This window comes from Dermacentor silvarum, chromosome 3 (genome assembly GCF_013339745.2).
Source record: "Dermacentor silvarum isolate Dsil-2018 chromosome 3, BIME_Dsil_1.4, whole genome shotgun sequence".
Classification (NCBI taxonomy): domain Eukaryota; kingdom Metazoa; phylum Arthropoda; class Arachnida; order Ixodida; family Ixodidae; genus Dermacentor; species Dermacentor silvarum.
This window is the reverse complement of record NC_051156.1, coordinates 56,062,289-56,074,795: the sequence shown is the minus strand read 5'-3', so window position 1 is coordinate 56,074,795 and position 12,507 is coordinate 56,062,289. Positions and strand designations below refer to the sequence as shown.

General features: G+C 50.1%; 1 protein-coding gene across 1 annotated transcript in view; it reads left to right on the top strand.

The window, feature by feature from the left end:
* The window catches only part of LOC119444367 (fatty acid synthase-like), a 296,692-nt gene that overhangs the window by 232,144 nt on the left and 52,041 nt on the right, over nucleotides 1-12,507 (top strand). The window contains exon 25 of the mRNA XM_049663302.1: nucleotides 1,699-1,935. Within this exon, the coding sequence (XP_049519259.1) occupies nucleotides 1,699-1,935 (237 nt within the window). The remainder of the gene's footprint in view (nucleotides 1-1,698; nucleotides 1,936-12,507) is intronic.

Below are 12,507 nucleotides of genomic sequence, written 5' to 3'. Positions count from 1 at the left end.
GGCTCAATCTCTTCCTTATGTGGTTTCTGGGTTTTTAGTGAGTCGCAAACAGCTTTGAGAATCCATCGCTGCTGGTCGTACTGCGTGGACTCCTGCTGCGAAACGCTTGCAGCAAGGCGTTATTTGTGTGCTCATTCTCGTTCTTGGAATCTATCTCTTAATGTCCCGGAAACATAGTCTCAAGTTCAGGCATACAAGCATCGATGCGTACCTCACCTTTCTCGACGAGGGCCGCTTCGTTCAGTTGGCGTTTCTCAGTGGTGATTCGAAGCAGTTGCTACAGAGTCGCATATTTCTGAAGAACTATATCTTCGCCATCAAGCTGGTAGGTCTGCACGGTCGCCTGCCCATCTGCTTTTCTTAACAACAATAACTTCAAGCCACATGGCCGGCTAGGGCAACTATATATTACGAGTTGAAACACGCTACTCGACAGGGTAACAGCGCGATAGGACGAAAGACAAGAAGGGGAACACACCCGAACGCTGGTGCGTGTTCCCTTTCTTGTATTTCGTCTTTTCGCGCTTTTTCGTTGTAGAGTATGTACCGACTAGCCCAAGCCTCTACGGTGTTGCCAAACACTAATTTATTTAGAAGTGTCCATCTTGACCGCCTCTTTCATTTCCTGGTCCTCCTCGTGCCGTTCGTGTCTCTTCAGTCTTCTTCGCGAGGACGTCACAATATGTACAATACATGCGAGTCATCTCGCCCACGTAGTCATGCTTATTGAGCTGTGCTGTACTTTACGTGCACGTATCACTTAAACAGTGCTATTTTATGGTATGCAAGAGGAGGCTTTAGCTCGGGAGTTGCTGTCTGAGCACATGGGAACGGAGACATCGTTTTTTCCGGCCATTACTACACCGAATTTGATGAGGTTTGTTGCAAATAAAAGGGAAAGCTAAAAGCTAGTCACTGTAGAAAGCAGATTGTTCATTTAGGCTGTTACCCTACCTACACATGTTGGTCAATATTGAAAAAATAAAAAGAAACTACAGTATGACTTTGGCAACGCTATAACTCAACCATAACAATGCTATAACGATTCTTTAATCTGCACAAAATAGTTATTGTAAAGCGGACAAAAGTGATGTATTATACACGCCTCTGAAGTGGACCGCTACATTGTGACACAGACTTTGCAAAACCTTCAAAGACATTACAGAAATTTCACATAGGCTGTAAATTCATATATATCAACTTTGTGCATTCCACCTCCATAAAATGCAGGTCACAGAACAGTGATATCTGTTTTTCAGGCAGAGTTCTGGATTTATTAACTCTATGCTTCAATGTTTTCAAAACTTACCAATTTAGGGAATTTTGGGGGAGATTTCAGGCCCTCAAATAAAGGTACTCGACAAGGGGACGATGTGAGCTTGTTAGTACATTTTGAATAAAAGTGGTTGAGCGCAGGGAAAGACTGCAACAAAAGAAGGCACATTGGAAACACGGGCAGTCAACCACCTTTAGATCTGAATGAAAACTCTTTTGCACAGTCAGTATAATTTTATTGGGTCTCTCAAACGTAATAAATTTCATTTCACACCGTCTAGGGGTCACCTCATAAAAGCATATCTCCGCTTTAACTGTGTATGAATGGGAAAAGTGGAGTTGGCCCCAAGCTAAAGCTTCCTCTTTGATAGAAAGCATCACGTAGACCATGGTAAATCAACAATGTCACTTCTGTGTTTGCAGGGCTGGCCATCCAGTGGGGTCCCATTAAAGATGTCGGCATGTTCCTCCAGGCAATGTATTTAGATGTCGAGAGCTATGAGCTCGTACCACAGCCGATCGCTTCGTTCATTTCGGCGATGGACCAATTCTTGTGCCAAAGGCGAACTATTGTTTCCAGCTATGTAAAGCCTCGTCACTCGACCAAGGAGGACAGCAAAAAGAAGCATGATCCTGCACATTCTGTTGCACGTATTCTTGGTGAGCCGAAATTTTCAATACCGAATACCGTGAGTTCGTTATTTGAGGTGGTCGTAAGGAAAGTACATCGCCATATCGCGCTATAGCGGTGTCATACTACATGAACATCGCTTGTAAGATGTTTTAACCTGTCCCTAAACCACTCTGAGCTCGAAACTATATATGTTGGCAGTTGTGTACCAACCTACAGTGAACATACAAGCGCGAGCATTTTATGAAATGATGTGGTTATAAGCAAGTTTCAGGAAGTGAGTGAATGAATGCGCAGCCGTGGAGGGCTTCTCGCTCGCTTTTCCAAGCTTCTCTGCGGGCTCAATCTCATCCTCGCTCACCAACTAGGTGTAGTGCAGGGAATGCTACGAATAGGCGTAAGAACACCAGAATAAGGCACACTCCATCATTCAGCTATGATAGCCATACGCGTGGCGCCGACTGAATGGAAGCTTCATGGAATGATAACCAGCGGGCAGTGGCGTAGCCGCCCCCCCCCCCCCCTGTCCTTGCTTTTCGAACAGACAACAGGCTCTTGTCACGTTGGCGCTCTCGTCGCGCATCGATAGGCCGATCGACAGCTTTGGCTCTTGTGACGTCATGCGCATTTTTCAAATGGCGTCGCCACATACAAAGGGACGAAAAGATTGCGTAGGAGAGCGTGGGACTTTTTTTTGTAAATGTATGCCTTACCAGGAGGGCATAGCGTTGCCATGCGCTCGAAAGATGATCGTCACGATGCTTTCTAAAGAATACAATCGCTCAATTTCATTCTTATCAAATTTTCAGAGGCGATATAGGGGTGTCTTAAAGTTTCATTAGAGGTATTGTGTGTCGCAGCACTTTCTTCCTTCAAATGTAAGCCAAATAATAGTATGACACTAATTTTTAGCGTTACCCCTTGAAAACTCCTGCGAAAGGCAGGAGTTGCCGCAATGTCAAGGAAGGTTATAGAGTATTTAATGCGAAGCATTCTTTGGCTAATTCTTTGTACCTTACGGTAAGTAGGTTCCTGTCTCGCCTCACTGTAGGAAAAATAAAGTAATGTGTGAGCGAAGTGGTAATCGAGCCTTCGTCGTCGAGCACAGCAGCCAAGGGCACGAACCATGAGGTCAGGATCGCGCGTATCCTTCTCGCGTTCCAAAGCAATCCAGCTCGTTTAAACACTCGGCGTCTGCATCCCATGCCACTTTCTCATCATCTTTCCTTGTGACAGCTCGCGCTTTGAACCGCCTTGTCAGACTCGACGATACCCAGCGTGCAGTACGTGTCACTTTGCCGTCTTTATTTCTTGTGACAGCACGCGCTTTGAGGCGTTCCGTGTTAGACTGCACTATTGCCGGGACCGGCCCACTTTGCTCAGTAATTTTCTCGCAGCAGCTTACACTACGTATAAATTGCACGACGTTGTGCGGACTTCATGATCGCCCAAGTTATCGAAGTTCAATATTTCTTCACCGAAGTACAAATGTCACCATCGTTTTTACATAACCACTATAAATTCCACAATTGGAACTCCACGACCGACGTGCGATTGTAACTATGTAGTCGCTGATGACGTAACAATCTGAGTTTCTCTCGCTTACGTTCGTCCACTACCTCTGTAAAAGCCAACAACCGCCATGTCATAGGCTTGTGTCGATTGGCAGACGTAGACATGCCATTGCTATGTTACGATCGTCTACAACATGGATGCCGGCGTGCCGCTGGCGTCAAACACACATTTACACGTCACCCACATGCACAACTACTCAATTTGCAGCAACACGTAAGTCCACTTGGCTACCTTTTGCGGAAACCCAAACAACGCTGGATAACCAAATATTTGGAAAATGCTTCGCATAAACTAGATTCCCACAGTTCGTGGGATGTGCACATTTTTTACCAATGTGAGTTTATATTGCTACACGTGTGTTTTATTTGCTCGCTTGAACGAAGCGCGCGGGTGCCATCACTCGAGCAAAGAGGAGGAAGAACGAACTGGGCTCGCGCTGTGAATCCAACCGATCAGCGCTGCAAGCGCTGCTGTAAATATAATCTGTAATATAATAGTCTGGTTTCACATCCATGATGGCCGAGCTCTCCAGCTCACCAACAAGCTGCGGGGAAAGGGCTTGCCACCCGTGTCCAGTCGTCGACCGAATGGTATGTCTCCTACATACAGAAAGTGCTCGCGCTTTGCCAGAAAGTCGACCGGCCCGTGGCCGAGGTTGACAAGGTGGGCCATATACTTAAAGGAATCGCGGACGACGCCATCAATTTGCTCGTCTATAACGACGTTTCTTGTGTCGAAGCCATCATCAAATAATGCGGCCGCTTCGAGGTAGCCAAAAGCCGTCGCGTGGTCCCACAGTTTTCCCGGCTCCCAAACAAACCTGCAACGTCCTCTTGCCCCGATCTTACCGCCACACGACTATTTCAAGGGAACGTCACACGTATCGTTCAGCGAGAGATTGAAGCGGCGAATCCGGCCCCACTTTACCCACGACCACTTAACGGTACCTTTGATCAAGAGCCTCCCTCCATTTCAGCTGTCCAAGCAGCTGTGCGACAAGAAATTGGAAACCTGGGCATTCCTACCATCTGCTCTGTCGCCCGACCTGATTCGGGACCCATTCCCATGGCCACAACCTGCAATAACCAATATTTCACTCCCAGACCACGCAATCCTGCTGAATGGCGAACCCCAGACGACAAACCAATATGCTTCCGCCGACATCGAGTTGGTCATGTATCCCGCCACTGCCGCACCCCCTGGATACCGCCATACTCTCATTCCCTGCTGGTCGCCAATACGCCGACGCTCGCCGTGATTCACCTCCCCGTCTGTACCCTACTTCTGATGCCCCTGCCAGCAGCTCGTCCTTGCGATCGCCATCGCCTCAACGCCGTCGCTCTCCATCACACCAACCTCGCCCATTTCCCTCGCCAACCCACCGGACGGAAAACTAGACCATACAGCTCTTGGAAGTAGTGCTGCATCACGTTCGTCCAGTTCAAATCCTTCGCTGACGCTCCTCACGAACACGAACTTAGCTGAAGTAGATGTAGATGGTGTTCCGTTGACTGCATTGATTGATACTGGAGCCCAAGTGCCTATGTCGTCACCTCAGAATTTCTTAAGCCCGCCACCACTCCAGCCGTACACGTCGCCGATGGCGCCACTGTTGCCGTCTGTCGTATGTGCACTGCTCGCAAACGAATTGCTAGCCGCCAAGTTCCAGTCCTGTTCACCGAGCTGACCAGTTGCCCTGATGCCCTAATCATCGAGCTCGACTTTCTGACGACGTATTCTGCCCTCATCGACTGTTCCGCTGGTACGCTGTGCATCGAGCTCCCTCTTTCTTCATACATTCGCCCCAAACAACCGAACACCCTCTGCACTACCGCGTTTGCTTGCTTACCTCCAAAAGCCTTAACCTTCGTCGAATTGGCCTCAACAGCAACCGTGCCTGATGGCGACTATGTCGTCGCACATATTATCAATATCCTTCTGCTGCTCAACATCTCTGTGCCACACTCCATCGTAACCCTTGCTGGTAATCGGATGTGCCTCCCCGTTATCAGTTTTGGCTTGACGAAACAAGTGTTACCTGAAGGCATAGCGGAGGTCATGCTCCGGTCAGTGACAGACAACCATGTCACTTCTTTTGAAGCCGACGCGTCTCCAGATCCTCCTGATTACCCGCAGGATGCCATGAACCTCGACGGAAAATTACGTCCCATGGTCACTCCGGACCTTGCACCTGTTTAAGGAGCCACTCTATATCGCCTTTTGCTTTTCTACTCTGACAACCGACCACTGCATCAGACGTCCCTTGTTAAGCATCGGGTAAGCACATGTGATGCTGTTCCTATTGACCGCCGACCGTATCGTAAGTCCACCTCAGAGCGACAAGTTATTCATCAGGAAGTAAACAAGATGCTCACCAAAGGCATTGTTGAGCCCTCATCGAGCCCCTGGGCGTCGCCGGTCATGCTCGACAAAACCAAAGATGGCATGTGGCGGTTCTGCGTTGATTACTGCCACCTCAACCAAATGACTAAAAAGTACGTTTACCCTTTACCACGAATCAACGACGCTCTTGATTGTCTTCACGGTGCCAAATATTTTTTGTCCATAGACCTTCGATCTGGTTATTGGCAGGTTGCCATAGATGAGCAAGACCAAGAAAAGACCGCTTTCGTCACTCCAGATGGCCTCTACCAATTCAAGGTTATGTCGTTCGGTCTATGCAATGCCGCCGCCATGTCCGAACGGATGATCGACTCTCTGCTTCAAGGTTTCAAATGGTCAACTTGCCTTTGTTACCTCTACGACGTCCTTGTGTTTTCTGCTACATTTGAGACGCATCTTGAGCACGTCGCAGTTATCATTGACGCCTTCCGCAAGGCTGGGCTCCGCTTAAACTAATGGGAGTGCCAGTTCGGGCGCCGACAGATTACAGTGCTAGGCCATCTCGTCGATGCTTCCGGCGTACAACCCGATCCGGAGAAGGTTCGAGCAGTGGCGGCTTTTCCTGTACCTCAATCTGTCAAAGACGTCCGGGGTTTTGGGGGGCTCTGTTTTTATTTTAGACGGTTTGTGAAAGATTTCGTAGCAATTGCTCGACCGCTCACTGACCTTCTAAAGAAAGACGTTCCTTTTACGTGAGGTTCCCCTCAGGCTGCCGCGTTTTCACGCCTTATAACGATTCTCACCAATCCAACTCTCTTGGCCCACTTTGACCCGTTCGCACCTACAGAGGTCCGAAGCGATAACTGTGTTTATGGGACCGGAGCCGTGTTACCGCAACGCCAACAAGGACACGACCGTGTCATAGCCTAAGCTGGCCGGCTCCAGACAACTGGACAGCGCAACTATTGGATTACCGAGCGCGAATGTCTTGATCTCGTCTTGGTTGTTTCAACGTTCCGCCCGTGTTTATGTGGCAAGCGCTTCTCAGTAATCACAGGGCATCATGCGCTCTGTTGGTTTTTATCGCTCAAGGATCCTACTGACGGGCTCGGTTGTTGGGTCCTCCGATCAGAAGAATATACCTACACAGTGACTTACAAGTCGGGACGCCAATACAAGGACGCGGACTGTCTCGCCCGCTACCCAGTCGAAGACCCGACCGCTACGTCTGATACTAATACCGACGCCTGCGTTCTCTCTGTTTTCCCACAGCTCCATGTCGCCAACGAGCAGTGCCGTGACCCGTTCTTGCGTATCATCTTTGACCGCCTGGAATCGTCACTTGCCGATAGTTCCCTCCGCGTATTCATGCTTCAAGATGACGTACTCTACCGCCACAACCTTCACCACAAAGGCCCAGCATTACTCCTTGTGATCACAATACACCTTCGCTCGGCTGTCGTCCGCGAACTTCACGACCTCGCCACTGTCGGTCACCTCGGTGTGCCACGTACCTACGACCAGATCCGCCGACGCTTCTTTTGGCCAGGGCTTGCTGGCTCCGTTCGAAGATACGCAGCAGCGTGTGAGAAATGTCATCGTTGCAAGACCCCATCGACGCTCCCTGCCGGGCGCCTTCAACCACTCCACATTCCCGCGGAGCCATTCTGTCGGGATGATTTGGACTTACTTGGCCATTTTCCTCTATTCACCTCTGGGAACAGGTGCATCGCTGTGACCACGGATTACGCCACGCACTACGCCATCACCCGAGCGCTTCCGACAAGCAGTGCCACAGATGTTGCCGATTTTCTTCTACGCGACTTGATTTTATTAAATGGAGACCCACGACAACTTCTCACAGACCGTGGCCGCACATTCCTGTCAAACGTTATCGCAGACATCCGGCAGTCCGGTGTAACGAGGCACAAGCTATCCACGTCATACCTTCCGCAAGCAAAGGGCCTCACGCAGCGTTTCAATGGCACTCTCATAGATCTGCTGGCAAAGTATGTCTCTTCAGATTACACTGACTGGGACCTCGCTCTATCATTTGTCATGTTTTTGTATAATTCCTCGCGCCACGACACAGCCAGTTCTTCCTAATTTTTCCTTTTGTTCGGACGAGAACCAGCACTGCCCCTCGACACAAACGTCGCTGTTCACGCGGCACCGACCAGTAAATATGCACTTGACACCATCTCCCGCGCTGCCCACTCAAGGGAAATTGCCCGTGACCGCCTTCTGAACTCCCAAGAAAGTCAAAGGCAGCCGGCCACACCTAGACGCGCATTCCCGCCTGGTTCTTTGGTGCTTCTGTTGTCTCCATCGCGTCACGTTGGCCTGTCAGAAAAACTGCTGTATGGCTACACAGTCCCATACCGAGTGCTTCGTGCCGTGATTCCAGTCACCTACGAAATCGCCCCTGACGCCGAATATGCTTCCCAGTCAAGTGATATCGTGCACGCGACATGACTGAAGAAGTATCACCCTCCCCGCGATGACATTTAGACACTCCGAGACGTCGCTTCTGGCTCCAGGGGATTATGCTTCACGGAAGTTGTATTTGGGCGTTTGAAGGATGCGCGCGGGCGCCATCACTGGAGCAAAGAGAAGGAAGAACAAACTGGGCCTCGCGCTGTGAATCCAACCGGTCAGCGCTACAACCGCTTCTGTAAATAGTTACTCATTTAATTCACTCGTCCTTCGCGTAACAATATTTGTTTTATACCTTAAGACAGCCTATCTCAAATTAACAATTCTTCGACATCCATAATTTTATATTACCGATGCTATAAAGTGCACTCTGCGAAGAAGCTTCGTCAAGGAATGTTGAAACTCTTACAACGGCATTCGTGTTTAAAGCTCTGCTTTGCTTTATTGTATCCGTGTTATTCTTTGCGACAGCCGGCGACGTCATCGTGTCGGTGTAGTTACGGCACCTCTAAACCCGTAATCCTCAGCTTCTGCTAGGGGCAAGAAAAAAAAAACCTTTGTCAGCGGGCTTGGATCTCATGCACATTTGGTCATGCTCTCTTGGCAGCTCGACGCGCTAACCACTTCGATATTGCGCTAATATGCGCTCAGTAAACTGCCTGGCGGTTTGCTCGTTACAAAGACGTTAGAAGTAGTGGCGTCTGGGTATTTAGGACATAACGAGAGCCACTGGTGTAGAGGTAGAGGACAAGGTTGTGTGCATTGTTAGGAAGTTTTTCGCGCAAATAAGGCAGTGTGTGCTGGCAATGGGCTGCTGTCGCAGTAGATGAATCCAAGGCGGCAGGAATAGCGGACAGCTGCGGATATCTTATCATTTGCTGGTTAAAAGAGTGCCGCTACTTCAAGCTGACAGTTTTGTTCTCGCCACGGTACGTGTGTCCTCGGCATTCATTGGGTTTATCAGGAACCGTAACGTTCGAATTAACTGCGATGTTTTTACATTAGGTCACTGTTGCCAACTAGGAATTCGAGAACCCACCAGTCGAGCCCCCAGAAAACTATAAAACCCGCGGTGCTAGCACCCAAAATATTATGAAACCAGCTAAACGCAGACGAGAATCAGAATGACGTTCAAAATGTTTTATTGTGTATACGTAAATCACAGTTTAAAAACAAAACAACACTGGAGATAAAAGTTGGTTTCTTTTCGCCTATAGTCGAGTGAAAGATATACATTATTATTATTAATACGTGCAGAAACATATTGACGCGAAATAAGTTGGCACGTGGTGACACTGGCGCCTTGAGGCGAGAACGACGAAATTCGTGGTTGCGCGCGCGCTCTCCGAGGTCCAGCCATTACTAAAGGCTGACGTGTTTTTGCCTATCTGTTGCTGGTCATCTATTCTAGCTGTACGAGCTGGGTTGCATTTCTGGTGGAAGTGCTGGGTACGGTCGATGTTACGATCTCCGGAGCGTACCACAGACCTAAGCCCGGTGAGTAGTTCGGCCGAGCTTACCCCTGTGCACGTACGTACCAGCCGACGTCTCCAGGGACTCCAGCCACAGCACGGTCTGCTACCCGAACGAAGTAGAATGACGAATCAACCACCTCCTGCCGCTACTACAGCATCGCACGTGGTCATCAATCAGACACGGACGCGAATCCGTTCCACGGGAGTGCTTCAGAAGACGCCGACGACTGGCTTGACCATTTTGACCGGGTCGCCAACCTCAACGACTGGACCCACGAGCGTAAGCTACGCTACGTGTATTTCGCTCTTGAAGATTCCGCGAAAATATGGTTTGAGAACCACGAGGCGACACTGACGTAATGGGAAGAATTTCGTCGGTAGTTCCTCAATGCCTTCGCCAGGGCGGACAGGATGGAGAGGGCGGAGTTAGCAATATAGGCGAGAATTGAAGGCCCGAATGAGCGAGTGACGGCGTACGTAGAAGACATGAATCGGCTCTTCAGACGTGCGGACCCCTCTATGACTGAAGCAAAGAAGGTGCGCCACCTAATGCGCGGCGTCAAAGAGCAAATCTCTGCTGGCCTCATTCGAAATCCGCCGACGACACTTGCAGAGTTCCACGACCAAGCCACTACCATGGAAAAGGCACTTCAACAACGGGCCAGGCAATACAACCGCGACTCCGTGATTTCAAGGGAGCTCTCTGACGTTACCTCGGCAACGACATCAGCGCCTTGCGAGAACTCCTCAGGGTTGTCATCAAGGAGGAACTGCAGAAGATGCAGACCACCACTGCCTCTATGGGACAACTTTCTATTGCGGAAATGGTGGGCGCCGAGGTCCGACAGGCCGTCCATGTTCCTGGAAAGTACGAGGCGCCATAGCAGGAACCGCGTCCTGAAATGAGTTACGCTGAAGCGGTACGCCATCCACCACCCTCAAGTGCGTATAGCATGGTACACCCAGCTCAGCAAATGGACGTAAGCTTCAGGCCTCGCAGCCCACCGCACATAGCCGAAGCAAGAACTAGGAAGAGCAACGTCTGGCGCACCGCAGACTACAAGCCCCTTTGTTATCATTGTGGCGAAGCCGGGCACATCTACAGAATGTGTCCTTATCGTCATGTGGGGCTCCGTGGTTTCTCACCGAATGCACGTCGTCCACGACCTGGTGACTGGCCGCCGGAAATAGACAGTTTCGTTGCAAATCGTCGCAATGGTGATCAACGATGGCACGAGCCCCGTTCGTCGTCTCCTGCTCGTTACCGGTCACCATCACCAAGCCAAGCCTTCTCTCGCAGCGCTCTCAGACACCGCTCGCCTAGCCCGGCGGGTCGGGAAAAGTGAGTTCAGCGACCTCCGGAGGTGAGGCCGCTGACGTCGACTGTGCGCAAGATTCTCCACTACGACTACAACGACGAAAACTGAACGACGCAGACGTACACACGCAGTCAAACACCATACGAGAGGTAGTAACGTCGAACATTCCCGTCACCGTATACGGCGAAAAAATAACAGCGTTAATCGACACTGGAGCCGACACCTCCGTTATGACCATGGACCTTGCCTGCAAGCTGAAGAAAGCTTCTACCGAGTGGACTGGGTTGCAGATTCGCACTGCGCGAGGCCATCTGCTAACCCCGGTAGGAAGATGCACAGCACGAGTGAGCATTCGTGGGTTTACGTACCTCGGAGATTTCCTTATCCTCCCAAGCTGTTCGAGGGACCCAATTCTGGGAATGAACTTTCTGCAGGCTAAAGGAGCCGTGATTAACTTACAAAAGTCGCTGGTAACGTTTTAGACGGCGTAGGCCTTAGCAGGAAGCAGCGCTGACGACACGTATGTCAACGCCTTGAGGATTGTCGACGAGAACATCACGGTGCCGCGAAGGAGCAGCGTATTAACCCTCGTAACCTGCGACGCATTCGACGACTATGAGGGTATTGGCGAGGCAAATATTCAGCTGTTGGTCGAAAGACACGTCTTTATCGCCCGGGGCATTGATCGAATACAGAATAAGTGTTCGCAAGTTTTTTTGAAAAACTTCAGCCATGAATATGAGCACCTCCCTCAAGGTACAGCTGTAGCACGACATTGCTGACTTCTCCGACGTCGGCACGTTACAAGTGACGCCAGCCTGAGTACCCGCGTGCACATTATTGCTGACTTAGCAGATGTACAGAAGGATCAACTGCTGGGCCTAGTGACAGAATTCTCTGGCTGTTTTTCCACAGAATCAAAAGTCCAGCGCACCTCCATTACGCAACACTGGATAGTTACGCAGGAGTCGGTGCGGCCTGTTCGTCAACATCCGTACCGCGTGTCACCTATGGAGCGGGAGGCGATTAAACGTCAAGTTCGAGAAATGCTAAATGATGACGTCATCCAGCCGTCGACAAGTCCGTGGGCGTCGCCTGTCGTCCTAGCAAAAAAGAAAGACAGCATTCTGCGTTGTCTACAGACGGCTTAACCGAGTCACAAAATGCGACGTTCACCCCCTGCCACGGATCGATGACGCATTGGACCGTCTGCGTCGTGCTGAGTTCTTTACTTCGTTAGACCTAAGTCAGGGTAATGGCAAATCAAAGTGAACGAGCGTGACCGTGAAAAAACCACCTTCGTGACTCCCGACGGGCTATACGAATTTAAAGTCCTGCCTTTAAGTCTCTCTCCCGCTCCTGCTACGTTTCAAGGAGTGATGGACACTGTACTCGTCGGACTAAAGTGGCAGACGTGTCTAATGTACCTAGACCACGTTGTTGTGTTTTCCAG